This window comes from Hoplias malabaricus, chromosome 15, assembly GCF_029633855.1.
Source record: "Hoplias malabaricus isolate fHopMal1 chromosome 15, fHopMal1.hap1, whole genome shotgun sequence".
Taxonomy (NCBI): Eukaryota; Metazoa; Chordata; class Actinopteri; order Characiformes; family Erythrinidae; genus Hoplias; species Hoplias malabaricus.
The window spans coordinates 5793111-5811437 of NC_089814.1; the positions used below are offsets into that span (position 1 = coordinate 5793111).

The 18327-nt window shown below is 40.2% G+C and overlaps 1 protein-coding gene across 2 annotated transcripts in view; it reads left to right on the plus strand.

Annotated features, from left to right (window-relative positions):
• The window catches only part of LOC136667993 (probable E3 ubiquitin-protein ligase HERC1), an 81933-nt gene that overhangs the window by 19408 nt on the left and 44198 nt on the right, over positions 1–18327 (plus strand). For both annotated transcript variants that reach the window (XM_066645205.1, XM_066645206.1), the window contains exons 14-32: positions 155–326; positions 546–680; positions 4182–4347; positions 5185–5310; positions 5949–6167; positions 7901–8053; positions 8208–8340; positions 8568–8756; positions 9040–9252; positions 10655–10828; positions 11451–11565; positions 13018–13144; positions 13452–13620; positions 14454–14745; positions 15163–15247; positions 16641–16689; positions 16826–16941; positions 17387–17509; positions 17994–18197. In XM_066645205.1, the coding sequence (XP_066501302.1) occupies positions 155–326; positions 546–680; positions 4182–4347; positions 5185–5310; positions 5949–6167; positions 7901–8053; positions 8208–8340; positions 8568–8756; positions 9040–9252; positions 10655–10828; positions 11451–11565; positions 13018–13144; positions 13452–13620; positions 14454–14745; positions 15163–15247; positions 16641–16689; positions 16826–16941; positions 17387–17509; positions 17994–18197 (2960 nt within the window). The remainder of the gene's footprint in view (positions 1–154; positions 327–545; positions 681–4181; positions 4348–5184; positions 5311–5948; positions 6168–7900; positions 8054–8207; positions 8341–8567; positions 8757–9039; positions 9253–10654; positions 10829–11450; positions 11566–13017; positions 13145–13451; positions 13621–14453; positions 14746–15162; positions 15248–16640; positions 16690–16825; positions 16942–17386; positions 17510–17993; positions 18198–18327) is intronic.

An 18327-nucleotide genomic window follows, 5' to 3' on the forward strand; every position in this document is an offset into this window, starting at 1 on the left:
GCTATGAACCAATGAACACAGAATTCTGTTCTGTCATTATTTTTGGAGTTAATGTTTCCTCCCTGAAATAGCCTTACTTGTATTTTATGTGATTTGTCATTGTTTCTGCTCGAATTTACTTCTTGTTTCATTTGTTGTTATATTTTTGTCTCAGAAAATGAGGTGTATGCGTGGGGTAATAATGCCATGGGCCAGTGTGGACAGGGGCACACGTCAACTCCAATCACCAAACCTAAGAAAGTGATTGGTCTAGAAGGAGTGTCAGTCCAGCAGATCACAGCAGGCACTTCTCACAGTCTGGCCTGGACAGCCGTACCCACAGACAGGTAACTGAAAGAATATGGTTATGAAACCCTCGCTACAAACCTTGTAAACTTGTGGCTCCCTTCCAGTTTGCTTTATTTTGGCAGGGTTTCCAGCTCTGCTGCATTAGTGTAATGGATAGTGTCCAGGATTATGAATGGTAGTTCATTATAATCATAACCCTTGCTGAATTATTCATACTGTGTATGCCCTTTTGATTGTGCGTGTGTGTGTCTGAATAGGCAGCTGGTGGCGTGGCACAGACCGTTCTGTGTGGACCTGGAGGAGAGTACATTCACGTACCTGCGCACTTTTTTGGAGCGATACTGTGACAGCATCAGTGGAGACACACCCCCGGCACCATTCTCCTCAAAGAGGTAGCACACACACACACACACACACACCTGAGAAAAACACCACAACGTCCTCAAAACCCTCCATCACTTGTTATTCATTTGTACCACAGTACATCGAGCTTGTGCACAAACACTGATTGGCAAAACAGTATAAATAAAAAAGCATCCCAGCAAAATCTCAAGAAAACCTTGCACTACAGAATATATATTTTGGAGAGCTTTTTCTGATAAAACCACTGAGAAATCTGAGCAATTCTTTAGTAAAGCAGTTAGTACTGGCACCTCCTCCAGTGTGTGTTCCTGCCTTACACCCAGGGATTCCAGGTAGGCTCCGGACCCACCGTGACCCTGAACTGGATAAGCGCTTACAGATAATGAATGAATGAATGAATGATTAAACACTGTGTTGGAAACTATTTTATGTGATCCTGAGTACAGGCTGGTGGTGGGCCCACACAAGGTTCAGTTAATTTTCCATCAGCTGTGCAGTAAAACAGAGAAATGATATTTGACCCCAGAATTATAGGAGAACACTGTCCTGTGTTCATTCATCACACCCCTATTAAACTGGTTTGCTCTTGGCCTTAAAACGGACAATGCATTCACCTGGAAGGTTCTTCTAGAGACTAGATTACAAGGCTCAGACTGTATGGGCTCAATCAGAGGCTCAGTTTGGATTCTATCATGTGGTTTTAGAGAGCTTGATTAGCTATGAGATACCGGCATGGTACTGGAATATTTTAGTGCAGTTAAAACCTCAGTTCATCTCTGTGGTTAAGACGACTGTGAAGGTTATAGGCAGAAAACAACATTAGCTTCAACAGTCTATATATGATCAGTGTGTGCTCAGAGCAGGGTTTCACACAGTGCTTTACAGTTAGGGCCTTGACAACGTCGTCCACACCCTCACAATTCGTTTCGTGCAATTCGTTTCTTATCGAGGCTTCTGATATGTTTGTGCATGGCTTTCTGCTATGTCCAGTGTTCCATTGTAGAAAACACTCAATAATAAGAAATCCAAAGTACATTCTGTGATTTGTAAGTGCATTATTCCTCGGTTTTCAGTCACAAACACGCGTTCTGAAGTTTAATCCAATGTTTAAGGTGAGCTGTGTGTCATCTCTGAGTTTCCCCGTGGCTGTGTGTACACTAGGTCAAAGCATGTGTAGGCGCCAGTCCTTCACAGGGCAACACACACATTCACTCACACACTCACACCTACGGACATTTGAGTCACCAATCCACCTACCAGCGTGTGTTTTTGGACCGTGGGAGGAAACTGGAGCACCCGGAGGAAACCCACGCGGACACAGGGAGAACACACCACACTCCTCACAGACAGTCACCCGGAGGAAACCCACGCGGACACAGGGAGAACACACCAACTCCTCACAGACAGTCACCCGGAGGAAACCCACACAGACACAGGGAGAACACACCAACTCCTCACAGACAGTCACCTGGAGGAAACCCACACAGACACAGGGAGAACACACCACACTCCTCACAGACAGTCACCCGGAGGAAACCTACGCAGACACAGGGAGAACACACCACACTCCTCACAGACAGTCACCCGGAGCGGGAATCGAACCCACAACCTCCAGGCCCCTGGAGCTGTGTGACTGCGACACTACCTACTATTTGCATTCGATTCATAAACCGATTCATTTAAACCCATCGTGTAAGTTCCTCAAAGCGTCAAAACACCACACAGAACACATCATTAACAAAATATCAGCGGATTTTATAACACTGAATGATGACTCGGTTCGTTTCTTGAGCTTTCATTCCCAACGGGAGCGCACGTTTGTTGCCCTGTTGTCCACCACCCCCAGTCACAAACAAGAACCAGTGAATCACAACCACCTGGTCAACAAAGGTACCACCTTGACTAACCGATTGTCTGTGGGAAACCTGAAAATAAGGTTTAGGGGTTGTGCAATATAAATGACGTACAATATAATTGAGATATTGTTTTTGATGAAGCTTAGGCTTTCACTATTTAGCAATTTAAAATTAAGGCATAACAGTCGTATCAGTAAATAAACAGTTTAACTGTCATCTTAATTATATCAACTCATATTGCTCAATATCTGAATTTGTGGTTGCTGTTTTTTTTGAATCATTGGCCTGACCCTAGTAAATACATGCATGCACACACACATACCTTGCCTCTCAAGGAGAAGATCACTTCTAACATAATCACTCTTTTTAACAAGTCCTTAGTGTAAACCCACATACACATGAACAACCTGGCAACCTTGAGTTTATTTATTTGTGTTTTTAACATTCTCTCTCATGCTTTAAATGCTGTCAGCACACACACTGTTTACATAATGCCATTTCCTTTGAAACACAAATAGCATTGTCCTTGAAAACTATAGACTATTGCTAAAAATAAATTAAAAGAGTACATGGCATCATACTGTGCTGAGTGTTAGGGTTGTAGAATGACAGCTGAAGCTGGATAGTGACTAGCCCCATTCCACTGCAGTGCTGGATTGCTCTCAGTGTGTATGTGCTTTTCCTAGACACCCAGTGGATTGTGTTTTCACTCTGGTGCAGAATGCAGACCAGCTGACTTGCATGCTTTGGCATGTGAAGCAGGAGTGGATTGCAGTAGTTACACAGCTTTACGCTCTGTAAATGATAAACAAAGATAACAAAATAACATGTGCCTTTTTCTGTAAAGCACTTTGAATTGCTTCTGTATGAAAGGTGCTCTATAAATAAACTTGCCTTGCCTTGCCTTGCCTTGCCTTGCCTTTAATGGGCCTGAGTTGAATGTAATAGATTTAGTGCTTGACATATAAATGAGCTTCATTACAAGAGCTCATTTGCAAGTTCAGTTTGTTTGAAGGTCAGTAGAGTTGGTCTGGGCACACAGCATTATAGTTAGCTGATGAACCAGTTACTGACAGAGCAGAGAAGGTAGTGGGAGATGGTGGAGATGGGTCATCAGCAACAGGAGACAGGGCAAGAAGTAACACCTGAAGTTGATGGCACTAGTTCAAGTTTCTTGACGAACCAACCAAGTGATGGCTGGGGAGTGGCTCTCTTCATCACTGAGACAGTAACAGTGCCTTGTCTCATGAATGACGGCTGATGTAAAATAGCCCTTATAGATAAGTGCTGATTTGCATATCACAGTGCAAAGCCAATTAAATGTTTAATGCTTTCAGGATTTATATGTAATGTTATCTGAAAATGATGTTCCATAGCTGAACTCATTAGAAAAAACAACACTGAAGCCTGAAATTGAATTTTTAGTGGAAGGAAGTGGTGTTACCTTCATCTTGACTCTGTGCCCAAAGGGATGATGTCACTGGCGAGAAACCCCATGGACATGCAGATAGGATTGAAACACACTGGCGCATGGATGAAAGGACAGACACACACACACACACACGCACACATTTGGGGCCATGGAACATATGGTCCAGTTCCTCATGAAGGTCAATCCCTTCCATCCTCCTAACACTGACCGCCTTTCCTTTTCTACTTCTCTGTCTTCTTTAGGGAGCATCACCAGTTTGTGTTGTTGTGTATGAAGCTCTTGTCTATCCACCTGTCCCTGGCCCATGCAGGAGGCACAGGAGCTACTGTTCTCGGGGCTCAGGGTAGACCCCTCCGAAACCTTCTGTTCAGACTCATCGACTCCAGTGTGCCAGAATCACTACAACAGGTGTAATTCCCACTTCTCCTCCAATATGTATGCCATATAAAGTAGGGAATACGACTTCATTGCTCAAGAGATTTTTGGAGCTTTTAAACACAGCGATATTTTGTTTCATGCTATATTCAGTAATTGTATCACTAAACATTAAATATCATCAGATTAGTGTGAAATGTTTCTGCAACACCTCTTTTACACCAGTGGAGACATTAAATCGTGGGTGTTGTGTTTCTAGAGGCAAAGGTCAAAAGACAAAGTTTGTCTCTGTTCAGTTGTGAAAACCTGCTTTAGAGTAATCCTTTGGATCAAAATTCAGTTTACTTGGTTTTCTTTGCTTATTTAGGGACTAACAAATAATGGAAATATAGCCACAGGGGCATCATGGACTTTTGTTACTTATTTTGTAAAAATATATATCACACAGTGTCAAAAATGTCATAAGCAAATCTAATTGAGAATGCTTGACAACATGGAAAATGTATATGAGGCTTTCAGCTTTTTTAATTCTTACATTTGTTAGCCTTGATTTTAGCATCCATAATTTATTTATTTTTTTGCCAAACAAATATGTTAAATATGCAGGTTTTCCTTATTACTTTTCCTTTTTACTGAATTTGAAACGTCTATATACAATATAATAAACGAGGAATACATGATATTTGCTTGTTTTCTCAGTAAAATATCACTGATAAGTAAATACTCAGTGAATATGAAATGTTATTGTTGTTTGCTTTTGTCAAATTTACTATAAAATAGGCATCATTAATATTTTTGCAGCGTGACAGATTTAAATGGGTAATGCACTTGTCCATGCACTTGTTTTTACATTTGTTTGTCTGTTTGTAGGCGGTGATGAACACATTGTCAATAGGAGCGTCCCTCTTGCTGCCTCCTCTCAGGGAGAGAACAGAATTGCTGCATTCACTGCTACCTCAGGGCCCAGAGAGCTGGGAGAGTCTCTCCAAGGGACAGGTATAATTACACATACATGCTGTTTTTCTTTTCATTTTACAATTATGATACATTTTATATCTACAGTAATATGCGAAATTTATTGAATGTTCAGCCAAAATGGCCACTAAGTACAAATACAAAATTAACACTTTAATAAAAAGGAGAAGGTTCCATAACTGGAATATGTAGAACACGTATTCAGAGCAGTAATAAAAGATATATATATATATATATATATATAGATTGGGCTTCAAAGTGGCCCAAGTATTGACCTTATTGTTGGGATATCGCTGATTTGATAGCCAGTGATATCTCAGCCATCTGAGCCTGGAAGTCCTAACACTGCATTTACACTGCTCTGGCACCTTGACGGACTGCAAATGATCACATTTGCATACACGTGCGTTTACCCCAGAGCACAGAGTGCTGGGAAATCTAGAAAGGTCTCTGTGAAATGCAGACACACACACATAATGCACACCTCTATCCATAACTTAGTTCCCTATAATCATTAGTATGATTCCAGTGTGGGTGGACGGGAACGCATTTACTTTTATGTTGGAGATATATATATATATATATATATTAAATAGCATTATTTAGAATTGTTTTGCACCCAATGTCCCCTTATATTGTCTATATACTTTTTCTCTCAGCGTCTACAGTTGGATATGGTGCTGAACAGTCTCCAGGAGCAAAGCCATGTAGCTTCACTGTTAGGTTACAGTTCTCCGGGGGATCTGGGTGCTGGCCCATTGCCTCCCACACCAGATCGGCCCACTGGTTCTTCTACCTCCAGCGCTGAGGCCCCAGACCACCTTCATCTGGCTGAAGTCCTGCTTAAAACCCTCCTGCTCAGCATTGGATTCTATACGGTCAGTCTTCTTGACAAAGGCAGACTTTGTGATACAGATTTTGAATTAAACAGGTCACCCATTATTACGTACATTTGAAACTTTCAAAAATGCAATTAAAAACTGAATCTGTCATTTTTAAAATCCACTTGAAGCTTTTTTTAACACATAAATGGTCAAAAATGAATTACAATTTTTCGATTAATCATATTTGTTAAATATACACAACTCGATCTACATTTTCTTGGTTGTGGATTCTTCTCTTTGTTCTCAACTTGTTTTGAAACTGTATTACTGCCCACAACATGCTCAAAATGCTGAGACAGGTTCATGTTTACTACTGGGTCCCCTCACCTTTTCTTTTAATTACACTTTTAATAGTTTGGCAGTTGAAGATACTAGTTGTTGCAGTTTTGCAGGTGGAATTTTTGCCCTTATTTCTGTATACAAAATTATCCAGTCTCTTTCCTGAATCTCCTAATGATGGCACAGATCTGGACTGCAGGCAGGCCAGTCAAAATCACACACACCAAGTTTACCAAGCCACAATGTTGTAACTCACAGAGAATGCGGCCTGGCGTTGTCCTGCTGAAACAGACATGGAGTTCCTGGGAAAGGACATCATTCTAACTGATGCATATGTCTCTCCAAAATACCAGTATACGTGGTATGAGTGGTACCTTGACATATATGCACATTACAAATTCTGTGGCAATAATAAAACCCCATGCCATAACAGATGCTTGTTTTTTCACTTTTCATTGGTAGCAGACTGGATGGTCATTTTCATCATTTTTACATCGAATCCAATGTCTGTTTTTGTCCAAAACAAGCTGAAACATAGACTCGTCTGACAACAGGACACATTTCCACTGTATTTTGATCCATCTCAGATGACTTTCTGCCCAGAGACCTCGCTGGCTTTCTTGTGCAAAATTATTGTATGGCTTTTTTTCTAGTTAAATAAAAGTTCAAGCGATTTAACCAAAGTGCAACTTTTAGTTTTTAATGTGTCTCTACATTTCTGGAAATGGGTTTTGTAATTCAGAAATTCATTTATAATACGATGCAAATGAAGATATTTTATTCTACACAAAAATCACATTCATTTCTAAGGTTTTATTTATAATAGGGAAATGATACAATAGTAGTAAAACAATGAATTTCCTCTGGGGACTATTTTACCTCATAACAGCCTTCATGTAGTTATGTTTTATGCAAATTATGTAAATTATGTATGTTTATGTAAGCACTACAATGGCAAAGACTAATATTATTTGGCAAATAATTCCTAAAAATATATAAAAAATAAAAAATGTAGGAGTTGACAATTTCATTGCTTAAGATTGGAACTGTAGCTGTAGCCTGGAGCTTTTACCTGATTGGCTGAATCATCCCATACATCATCAGTCTGTGGTGAGTTGTTAAGTAATCTCAGATAGCATTGATTGTGTGGTTTCAGATGCTGTATGAAACACTGTCATACAGATCAAAGCAGTAGCAGCACCCATCTTGAAACCAGAATTTTGCCTGTAATTGTGTCCACAAATGATCCAAATCTTGAAGTTCATTTGGCAGCAGAGATACTTGCTAATATAGTAAGTGGCCAGTCTTGGAAGAGTGCCACGGCCCTGTGGGTGTTGGGAGGAAGCTAGAATCAACATATGAACTACTTAATTTTCTTGTGTGGCTAAAGGCTTCTTTGCTAATAAGCTGCCATGCTAAATAACTACTCTGTGTTGTTTTTTATGCAGGAACGTGCCTTTGGTGAGCTGGAGAAAAACAGCGATAAGCAGCAGTCCAGTCCAGCTCAGAAACAGACTGAAGCTCCGTCTCACTTCCACCATCTGCTGTCAGCTCTGCATAAACACCTGCTGGCCCACTGCTATATCTACACCAGTGCTGAGGTAACATAATGCTACATGAAAATGATTAGCAATAGTATAGATAATTCTTGGTTGAATGTAGGTACTTTTTCTAAAGTGTTTGGTTTTAATGTGCTGCTGCCTTGTTTTAAATGTGAAAAATAAATGCCATTAGGATTTGTTTACCTCTGTTTAGGATGACTGTAGTGTGACGCTGCTTCATAAGCATCTCTGCCTGCTGCTGCCCTATGCTGCTGAAACTTTCAGGAGGTCCACCATTCTGTTGGAGGAGAGCTCAATGGACAAACATGTCATCAATAAGCTACACAGTAAGAAGACATGCACCACTGGTTTTAATAATAGCAATTGAATTCCAAATTCACAAATGCACACATACTGGTTTCATTAGCTGAATTCAGCTGCATTGGCACAGCCATGTCAAAATACAGCACAGTAAATCACACACGTTCTAATAATCAGTTTTAGTCACGGAATTGTGTGTGTGTGTGTGTGTGTGTGTGTGTGTGTGTGTGTGTGTGTGTGTGTTATTTTATAGCGGTGTTATTTGGCTCAGTAGCAGGCAGTCTTCTGTGTCAGGTGATGTATTCTCTGCTGCTGTTGCCTCTGGCCGTGGTGAAGCCTCTTCTGCCTCACCTGCTGTCTCTACTGGAGCACCTGAATGAGCTCAACTGCTACTTGCCCAACAACAGCCTTTTGGAGTCATTGGAACTAGAGAGAACTCAGGGTGAATGCACTCACACACACAAATGCCAAATGCAGTGAAACTTAGCTAAACGTCCCTATTATTGTTGATTATCTACTGAAAATCCACTGAAAACTAGATTTTTATATTTAGTTTTATTGTATTACTGCTCCTTCCAAGCTTGTGGTCTGAAATGGCTGCCTTTAGGAGGATTATTAAGTGTCTTTCAGTTTGAAGGAATGAGTCATTTCAAAGTGAACGGAAACATTACTTTGGGGAATTGACAGGATGATTGACAAACTGTGTTTAACTCCATCATACCCAGAGGTTTCAGACCCAGAGGTTTCTGCTTCTGAGACAGAGTCACATGACTGGGCGTGGCTTCTGGATCTGGAGAGAACCGTGGCCCTGGCGATTGGTCGATGTCTCGGAGGGATGCTGCAGGGCCCTCCCTCTTCTGTTCAGGAAAAGACTGCTGAATACTGGCTCTGTAACCCACTTCTGAGGAATGGACTAGAGATGGACTTCGAACAGCTGGGTAACAAAGTACTGCATTTTTTGGGGTTGGCAGTGTGTTGTTCATTACCTAGTTTACTTGAGTTAGTGTCGATAGTCGAGCAAGTATGATGGCCAAGAAGGTTAATCACAAATTTTGGAAGCAAACAACAAACCAATATTAAGTAAAAAGACAAAAATACAATTTAAGAACACTACATAATTATCTAAGGAATTATTTTTTGTTCATACTTAATATTTTAAATTTAATTCAATATTATTATCATTATACCTATACAGGATTGAATGCTATAGGAAACTTTACCAGGCTACACCTATAGGTTTGGTGTGCGTATGATGTTATATACCTACAGTATAAAAATATTTATAATATCCATGGTGAGTTTCCAGTTTGAAAATATCATAAATTAATTTAATTCATTCATTCATTCATTCATTCATTATCTGTAACCACTGATCCAGTTCAGGGTCGCAGTGGGTCCAGAGCCTACCTAGAATCATTGGGCGCCATGCAGGAATACACCCTGGAGGGGGCGCCAGTCCTTCACAGGGCAACACACACACACATTCACACTTTTTTTGAGTTGCCAATCCACCTACCAACGTGTGTTTTTGGACTGTGGGAGGAAACTGGAGCACCCGGAGGAAACCCACGCAGACACAGGGAGAACACACCACACTCCTCACAGACAGTCACCCGGAGGAAACCCACGCAGACACAGGGAGAACACACCACACTCCTCACAGACAGTCACCCGGAGGAAACCCACGCAGACACAGGGAGAACACACCACACTCCTCACAGACAGTCACCCGGAGGAAACCCACGCAGACACAGAGAGAACACACCACACTCCTCACAGACAGTCACCCGGAGGAAACCCACGCAGACACAGGGAGAACACACCACACTCCTCACAGACAGTCACCCGGAGCGGGAATCGAACCCACAACCTCCAGGCCCCTGGAGCTGTGTGACTGCGCCACCGTGCCACCCCTAATTTAATTCATTTTTAGTAAAATAAATTGAACTAGGGAAGTTTATTTAACAGAGACATATTTATTTAATTATAAATACCAGCTGTGTGATGGAGTCTGCTTGTCAATATGATGTTGGACTTCTTCACATACAATAGAGGCTCCCAGTCTCCGTCCTTAGAGAGCATCAGTCAATCAATTTTCTTATTGTTCCAGCATATTAGGATGTTTTTCTTCATGTTGTGATTGCAGTGGTACTTGATGCTGTTTTGATTTTGTACCACATTCATTTTTCATACCTCATCTGGAATTTTGAATATCCATGATGCTTAATGCACCCATTTTAAAAATTGTGCATTACAAAGACGACTATCAAAAGAATAGTTATTAATGACATACTGGTCAGTTTTATGTTGTGGATTAATGGATTTTCCTCTTCGCTGCAGATTTGGCCATGGGCTGGCTGACGGAGGCAGTCTTGCTGGGCTGTGGAGATGTCAGACTGGCTGACCTCCATCTGTCTGAGGAAAACACCAAGCTGGTGGAGCTGGCCCTCGGTTCCCCACGAGAGCCAGCCGGTGGCCTATGGAGGAAGATGAAGGAGTACGCTGCCAGCAGAGGTGAATAACGGAGAAATCACAGTGACTTTAGAAATAGTTTAATGGAAAATCACTACGCATAATCTGAGGAATGTGCATCCTCTGTCACCTCTTTGTAAGTTTTAATTCTAAAATTACATTTGTATTCATGCTTTTAGAAAAAAAAAAAAAAAAAGTTTTTTTCAAAGAATTTGACTATATTTTGCTTCAAAGGCTTAGTTTGAAGACAAAAACACATAAAATCTAATTCACTCTGATTCCCCTTTACCTCAAATGTAGTTGAACAGCTTATATACACTCCAAAGTGTGTTCTTATATCACACCAATTAGCATTATGCAAAATGCATGGATATATGTCAAAAGAAAACGGACACCCTCCTTGTCACTTGTCTACATTTATTTATTTATTTATTATTATTATTTTTTTTACCTTAAATTTTTTTGCACAAACGTTGATTTCACTGGATAAATGGAAGTAGAGAAAGGGAAGTGCAGAAAGAAGTATGAAGGACCTTCATTTCCCTTTCCTTTTTTTCTTTTATTAATTGAGAACTTGATAATAGTAATGAACAGGTATTGTAATGTATTCTGAGTAGTTATTTGTAATTATTGTTTGTGTGTGTGTGTGTGTGTGTGTGTGTAGACTGGGATGGTGGAACTGCTTTAGGGGACTGTTTGTTAGAGACTGCGTGTCGCTGTAGTCTTGCTGCTCTGCTGAAGCACAGTGGCCTGCAGGATGAAGCTTACTGGCAGGATCGGTGAGTTTTCATCAGCCTCTTAATAGTTCCCTTATCAGATGAGAAGAATGTGCTGTTGACATGACGCTGCACATATAACTGTTTAATAATACATATTATAATAGTTTCTTGCATTAAACTGATTTCATGAAACACTGAAACATGTAAATGAGCCCAGTCACATTTGTTTTTAGAGTATGCTGTGGGTATTTTGACCAATTACAGATTCAGATGAGTGTTTTGAGGGTGCTTTGATGATTAGTTATGTATTTGGGATGTGCTAATCCACATTTTTTCAGTTCGGATCCAATTCCGATACCAATACAGATTCTGTATTGGGGGGTGGGGGTTTTGATGAGCTCTCGCCCCTCACTGCCGTTGTATTCTTAGCTGAACCTATGTGTGCTTTTAGGTCCTTTACACCTTTATTTGCTACACATGGGAAAACATGGGAATTTCTTTTTTAATTCATCCGAGAACTTACATTTACGTTTCGTCATAGCTGCTCGAGATGAGGGTGGGTACATGAGCTTTGCCTGACGTAAACAAGGACTACTGACGTGCAGACTGACCAATTAAATATTTACAGAGAAGGTTATCGACCAATAACGGTAGCTCTACAGTCAGACCGTCCAATCAGAAGATTTTAGGCTACTTCACCACGCCCCCTTCTCACTCAAGCGAACCAATCGGAGTAGGGGAGGGCGGGACTAGTTTGTGAACGAAACTTCTCGAAGTTCTATGTAAGCTCTAGAAAAACAAAATCCCGGACGTTTTTTTAAGTCTAAAAAAGAGGACATGTCCTGGTAAAAGAGGACGTCTGGTCACCCTGTTAAATGCCAATTCCTTCTGTTTTATGTTTGATTTAGTTTTTTCTCTCCTCCTCTCTCTTTTTTCTCATTTCTTCTGTCTGCTTTTCTGTCACACAAAAAATACACACATATCCCCTTTGCCTCCCCTTCATCGCTCTCCTCACGATTGTCTGCAAATTTTCTGCCCACTGGCTGTGTGTTTGATAAATGCATTCACCTAAATGACTCATTAAACAGAGTGAAGGGCCTGTAAATATAAACTGGCAGTTAAAATGGTTATAAACATGCTGCAGAAGGAGAACTTGTTACACCATATTACATTCTCTACAAATCAGATGGGTATTTTGCAAAGCAGGATTTTTCTGTAAGTGGTGGCTTTGACTTCTTTGGCAGCACAGACCACATTTTTCTTACCTCTCCTCTTCCCCTCATATTAAAATTTATAGCTCACTTAATCACAAATATTTTGCCGGCTAATTTTTTTTACCCATAAAAGGGCATAGAGTGCAACTACAAAACTGCTATGAAGTCATAAAATGTAATCATTGTTTCTCGTGTTATTTCCCAAAAACATACTAAGTATAGCAAAGAAAATAAGCCAAAATCAGCCAGTGTGTTTATGTGGGGGTAAAGATATGTATGATCCAGTTTTTTGTTACAGATATGAACCATGTGAGATGCTGATAGAGATCTATGAGGTGGTATATAAAGTGCGCACGACTCTCCTGGCTCTTAAAGAAAACATGGCAAACGCAGCCAGTACGCAGCCCACAACAGTTACCAAACAGGTAAACACATCAACAACATACCTATGTACAATTTACAGTGTTATCCACACCTAAAATACGGTCTTCTCACCGTAAAGTTTTCCAGCTGTTTTCTGTTTTCTCTCCATAAGGACGTAGAACACATTTGTCAATTTTTTTTTAATTATATTTCTGTTGATTTTGCTTGCATGTACACGGTGTAGATTTAGAAAAACTTATAATACATATACATTATTTAAGATGTAATGTAATGTAATGTAAGCGTTTAGTTAGGAAGGAATGGTGCTTCGTACCGTACTTGTTTAATTTGTTTTCTGTGACACTGCAGAGTTCAACAGGTTCACAGAGCCCTGGAGAGGAGAAGATGGAGCCCAGCAGGTCTGCGAATCAAACAGGGAGAGAGATGGAGCCCAGCAGTCAGAATACACATCCTGCTGAACACAACCAAGATGACCCCACTGAAGACGAAACCCCCAGCATCAGTATGTACCTACCGGGTAAACACGCTGCTTTTTGTGTTTTTGCACTCACCCACACTCAGGTTTTATGAAATGTTTGATCACTGGGTCCGTAAATATGTCTCTCATATATGTTACATATGACGGACATGTTTATACTTTATTACACACACCACAGAGTTTTTGCAACTAACCAAAACTTGAGCAATGACACATTGTTCTGGCATCATTTTTATTATATAACTAACTATGTGCAGTAATTAAATTGAAATGCTTTTTAGATTCTGGTTCAGAATATGTTTAACATAGACAAAATTCGAATGTATCTGCATGCTCAGTCATAAGCTGCTATCATTAACTCATGCAGCCTTCAGTCTGTTTGTGTGTGTGTGCGTTTATTTTCTTTACTCAGGCTTATGCTGTCCATTTAGGGAATATATAAGTATGGGCGAGAATGCAGGTATTTTGTATCACATGATTTAAAGAATAAAATTGTGTCGCCCTGTGAAGGACTGGCGCCCCCTCCAGGGTGTATTCCTTCCTTGCGCTCCGGAGCCACCGCGACCCTGAACTGGATAAGCAGTTACAGATAATGAATGAATGAAAATTGTGTGTCAAAATTTAAAATGTTACCAGGAGTCACCTAGTCATGCTTCATGTTTGTAGCTTGGTCCTTTACTTTTCACAGGAGCCATGAGGCTTATACAGCTAACTCTTGCCTCATTAATTGAGCCCTTGCCACAAAGAACCATATTTCAGCCATTTTTTAGTAGCACTGCTTGCTTGTTGATTTTTACCCCTCATCTGTATCTACATGTTTGACCTCATGTATCTGTGTCTATGCGTTAATGTATGTGTGTTCACATTTTCAGAGGTGCTGCAGTGTTTCCTGGCCACGCGAGAGGCAATGCAGCTGCAACAGAACGAGACGGTTTACGAGTCTTCAGGCACCAGCACTCTGCCCAGCAGTACAGAGTCTCCAGGGACACCTGAGAGAGAACCTCCACCACGACCCTGGGACTGCCCTCAGAACACCGAACACACACTCACCTTCCCCGCAGCCTGCCACCTGGTCGTAAACCGCTGCCTGTTCCTACTCCTGGGGGTCCGAGCAGCCTGGCAGGAGCACAGCCAGTTCCTTGATACAGAGAATAATACAGCCAGGTGAGTGTTTTGATAATACCACAGGTATGGCTCTGGGTAGAAAATATGGATTTAAAGTTTCTCCATAGTTGGTTTTAAAATGTTTAAGAATTATATTAAAATTACGCAGAACACACAAACAGATACATGTGGATATACAGTGTAGTTTATTTGGCTAGATTTGTAACCATAACTAATGCCAGGCATTAGCAAGAGCTCTCCAGCTTTGGTTTGTGGACTGTTTCTACAGTGAAAGGTAGAAAAATGTCTTATTTTGAACTTTTGAACTTGTGTGTTTACGTATTATTTCACTTTAAGTTTCATGCATCATGATGCATGCATTTATAACAAGCATCTCTTATAGACTCTGATATAAAAAATCTAACAAAGATTAATATAAGGGCTTAGTTATATATTTGTATTATTGTTTCTCCACAGAAAGTTGGTGTCCTCTTCTGAAGGGCAAGACATTAAAACAGAGTGTCATGGATTCTCAGACAATAGGAGACAGAGCGAGAGAGAGGTATGATGCACATCTCAAATCTGCAGATCTCTGCTAATTATATATTCCCTCCTGCACTACTTCTGTTTTTTTAATGACTCTCGATCAAAATAATGATTTGTTACTTTTTGTTATTGTCAGTCAAAGATTTTATATTATTTTGGCCATTAGTATATTTTCAGTATGGAATGGGTTATTGAGTTAACGATTATTCTTAAGTTTTTTTTAGTTAATTTTTTTTCCTCCATGCCTGTAAAGCTTATGCTAGCCTTCACTCTCCGAACTTGATGCAATTTTGTGTTGAGCTGATAGTAACTAAACTGGGGAGTTTTTAACTTCTGTTCCAGTGCAAATGAAACAATAGTCTTAAAGGCTAAGCACCACTTAATGGACCTCCATGAATATTGCACATTATTGTAGTTACTGACATATATAAGTATGAATTAAAATGAAAATAGCAGCTTAATTTGCTTTAAAACTTACAATTTTATTAAATTGACGGAAAACCCGAGCTCGCTACGGAAATTCTTGAACGCAACCGTGACGTCACTGGTGGACAACAGCTGAACAACGCCGGGGTAAAACACCGTTATGACTGACTGTTATGACAGTATCTAGCTAAATAACCAACATTATTCATGACAATAGCCTAGCAATAAGCTAAACTCAAATTTAGAGGTACCTTTATTCTTGTAAATGTGATCGAAGTCGAATTCATCCGACACTATAAACCTCCGTAATGCAGCTACGTAGCCGAGTATAATCTGAGCCACCGAGTTTAGCGAGTCAAGCTAACGTTAACTAACACCAACTAAAACAGGCGAAGTGAGTGTCCTTACCCTGTTTACCTCCATGTTACAGAGGCTCTTGAACACCTTTCGTTGGTGTCCTTACATGCCCATATTGTTGGAAAAGCGCCAGTGAAATGAGCTACAGATAACGGAGTGAGCGGATGGTCCTTTCCAAAGTGCCCGTTTAAAGTGGACAAATTTAGTCCATTTTCTGGATATTTTGGGATCTTTGGGCCATTTGTTCACAGATGTCCCACTGTACATGGAATGAGTTTCCCAACACCGTTTATGGGACCAACGGTTAAACCTTATTCCTTCAATTAGTAAGAAATAACGTGTTTTCTGACTATCAGTAAACACAAGTTTTGTGTTAAATTCTTTGTATATAAATTGTATTTATTTGTTTGACACTTTCATATCGCTGGTGCTTAGCCTTTAAGTAAAGTGCAGCTGACTTAAAGTGAATTGTGTTAAAACTAAGGACAAAATTACTGCTCTCGAGATTAAAACCTACTCCTCATGTGCTACAGTGTGAGACCTGCTCTTTAACCAAAACAAAGTGATGCTATTTTTTGAATTTTGAAGCTATCTTTGAATTTTCTGTTTTTGTCTTTATTATACAGGTGGCAGATCAGTCTAGAAGTTCTTTAGGGTTAGTGAAGAATAAAATGGGTAAGTGCAAGTGATGATTCTGTCGTAAGTTTACTTTTGTGAATTTAAGTACAGGCTATTTTCACTAATAAGGTTTTGGTGAATTTTATCAGTTTAGTTTTCAAGCTGATGGTGTATGTGTTGTATTCTCTTAAAGGCCTTCCACTTTGCTCTTTGGGCATCATGAAGGATGCATGGGAACGACTGCGGCAGTGTATCAGTCCAAGCACTGAGATGGGCTCAGGGGCTGTAGGCACACCCATGCTTGACCAGGTCAATAAATACTTAAATAACTAATGTAGGTGTATGTAGTTCTGTTCCAGTCGACCTGCCATTAATACCTAGCATAAAAGCATTAAAAGCATAACCTGTTATTAGACACCGCTGTGTGGTTGTTGTTGTTGTCATTGTTACTCAGTGTCTTGTAGCATAATTAAGACATGGCCATTTCAGCTGTGAACTGTTGGAAAAAGAAAGATTACAAAGATTCATCATCTCAAACTCACTGCTAAAATCCCAGCTGAATAAATTATACATCCTCCTCTGGGTCCAAGAACGCTTTGTAATATGGGTTTTTACCTAATTTCAACATGTAGCTTAAATATTTAAGTGATTTGAATGTTCACGATTAAGATGATGTTTAACTTATTTTATGTTTAAGAATTATAGTAATATATTTGTAGTTAAACGTGTTGTTTACTAATTTTATTTATTATAGGTCTTTCACTTTCTCTGTGGAAACCTGATCAGGACCTCAGTTCTGGTCGAGAGAGCGGCAGGCTGTCAAGCTGATCCCAGAGCCATCACTCTGGCTATGGCCCAGCAGCAGCAAAGAGCTGAGGTTAGTGGCATTGTCAAGGTAAAATCAGTATTTATCACATTTAGGGTACATTTGAATATAAAATATGTCAATTTGAATGTTTAAACATTGCTGCTGACATCTGTGATGCAGCTTTGGGGATGGACTGTGATGCCATAGTAAGTAGTCTGAAGTAGCTTCAGGTTTTTTTAAACTGGGAGGATTTAGAGGATACTTTGTGGTGTATTTTAGAGACATAACATTGATTTAGAAAGCGTTCTCAATGATTACATATTCAGATATGGGAAAAAAGAATTTAAATGAGGAATTTGAATATAGTTCCTTAGTAGTAAGGTCTTGACCATTGTCACTGACACCCCAACCCATACCTTCATATTTAGCAATGGCAGCACACCAATTTAACCCCTATTACAGATGGTTTAGGTAATGATATCACATACACAAACAAAAATGCTCTTTGAATATTTCTTCTCTGTCCAAACCTCTTTTTCTTCTCGATGTGCAGGTGCGTCTAGAGGCTTTGTGTCAGATATCTTCCTTCCTCTCTGAGATGGAGGAGAAGAACATTGGTCACGGCTCTCTGCCACCCCCACGTTTCCCTGGCTTGCTGCAGTCAGTTCAACTGCACTTCCTGTCAGGCTGTTTCGGACTAGGAGCTCCTGTCACGGGCAGCCTGGCCACCCCCACCGACAAGATGAACCACTATACGGTAGGTCACCAGAACTTTCAAAAGATTCTGATACTGGGTTCACACTTGCCCAGTGGTGTACAACTACAGGGGTTAGACAATGAAAGTGAAACACCTGGTTTTAGACCACAGTAATTGATTAGTACGGTGT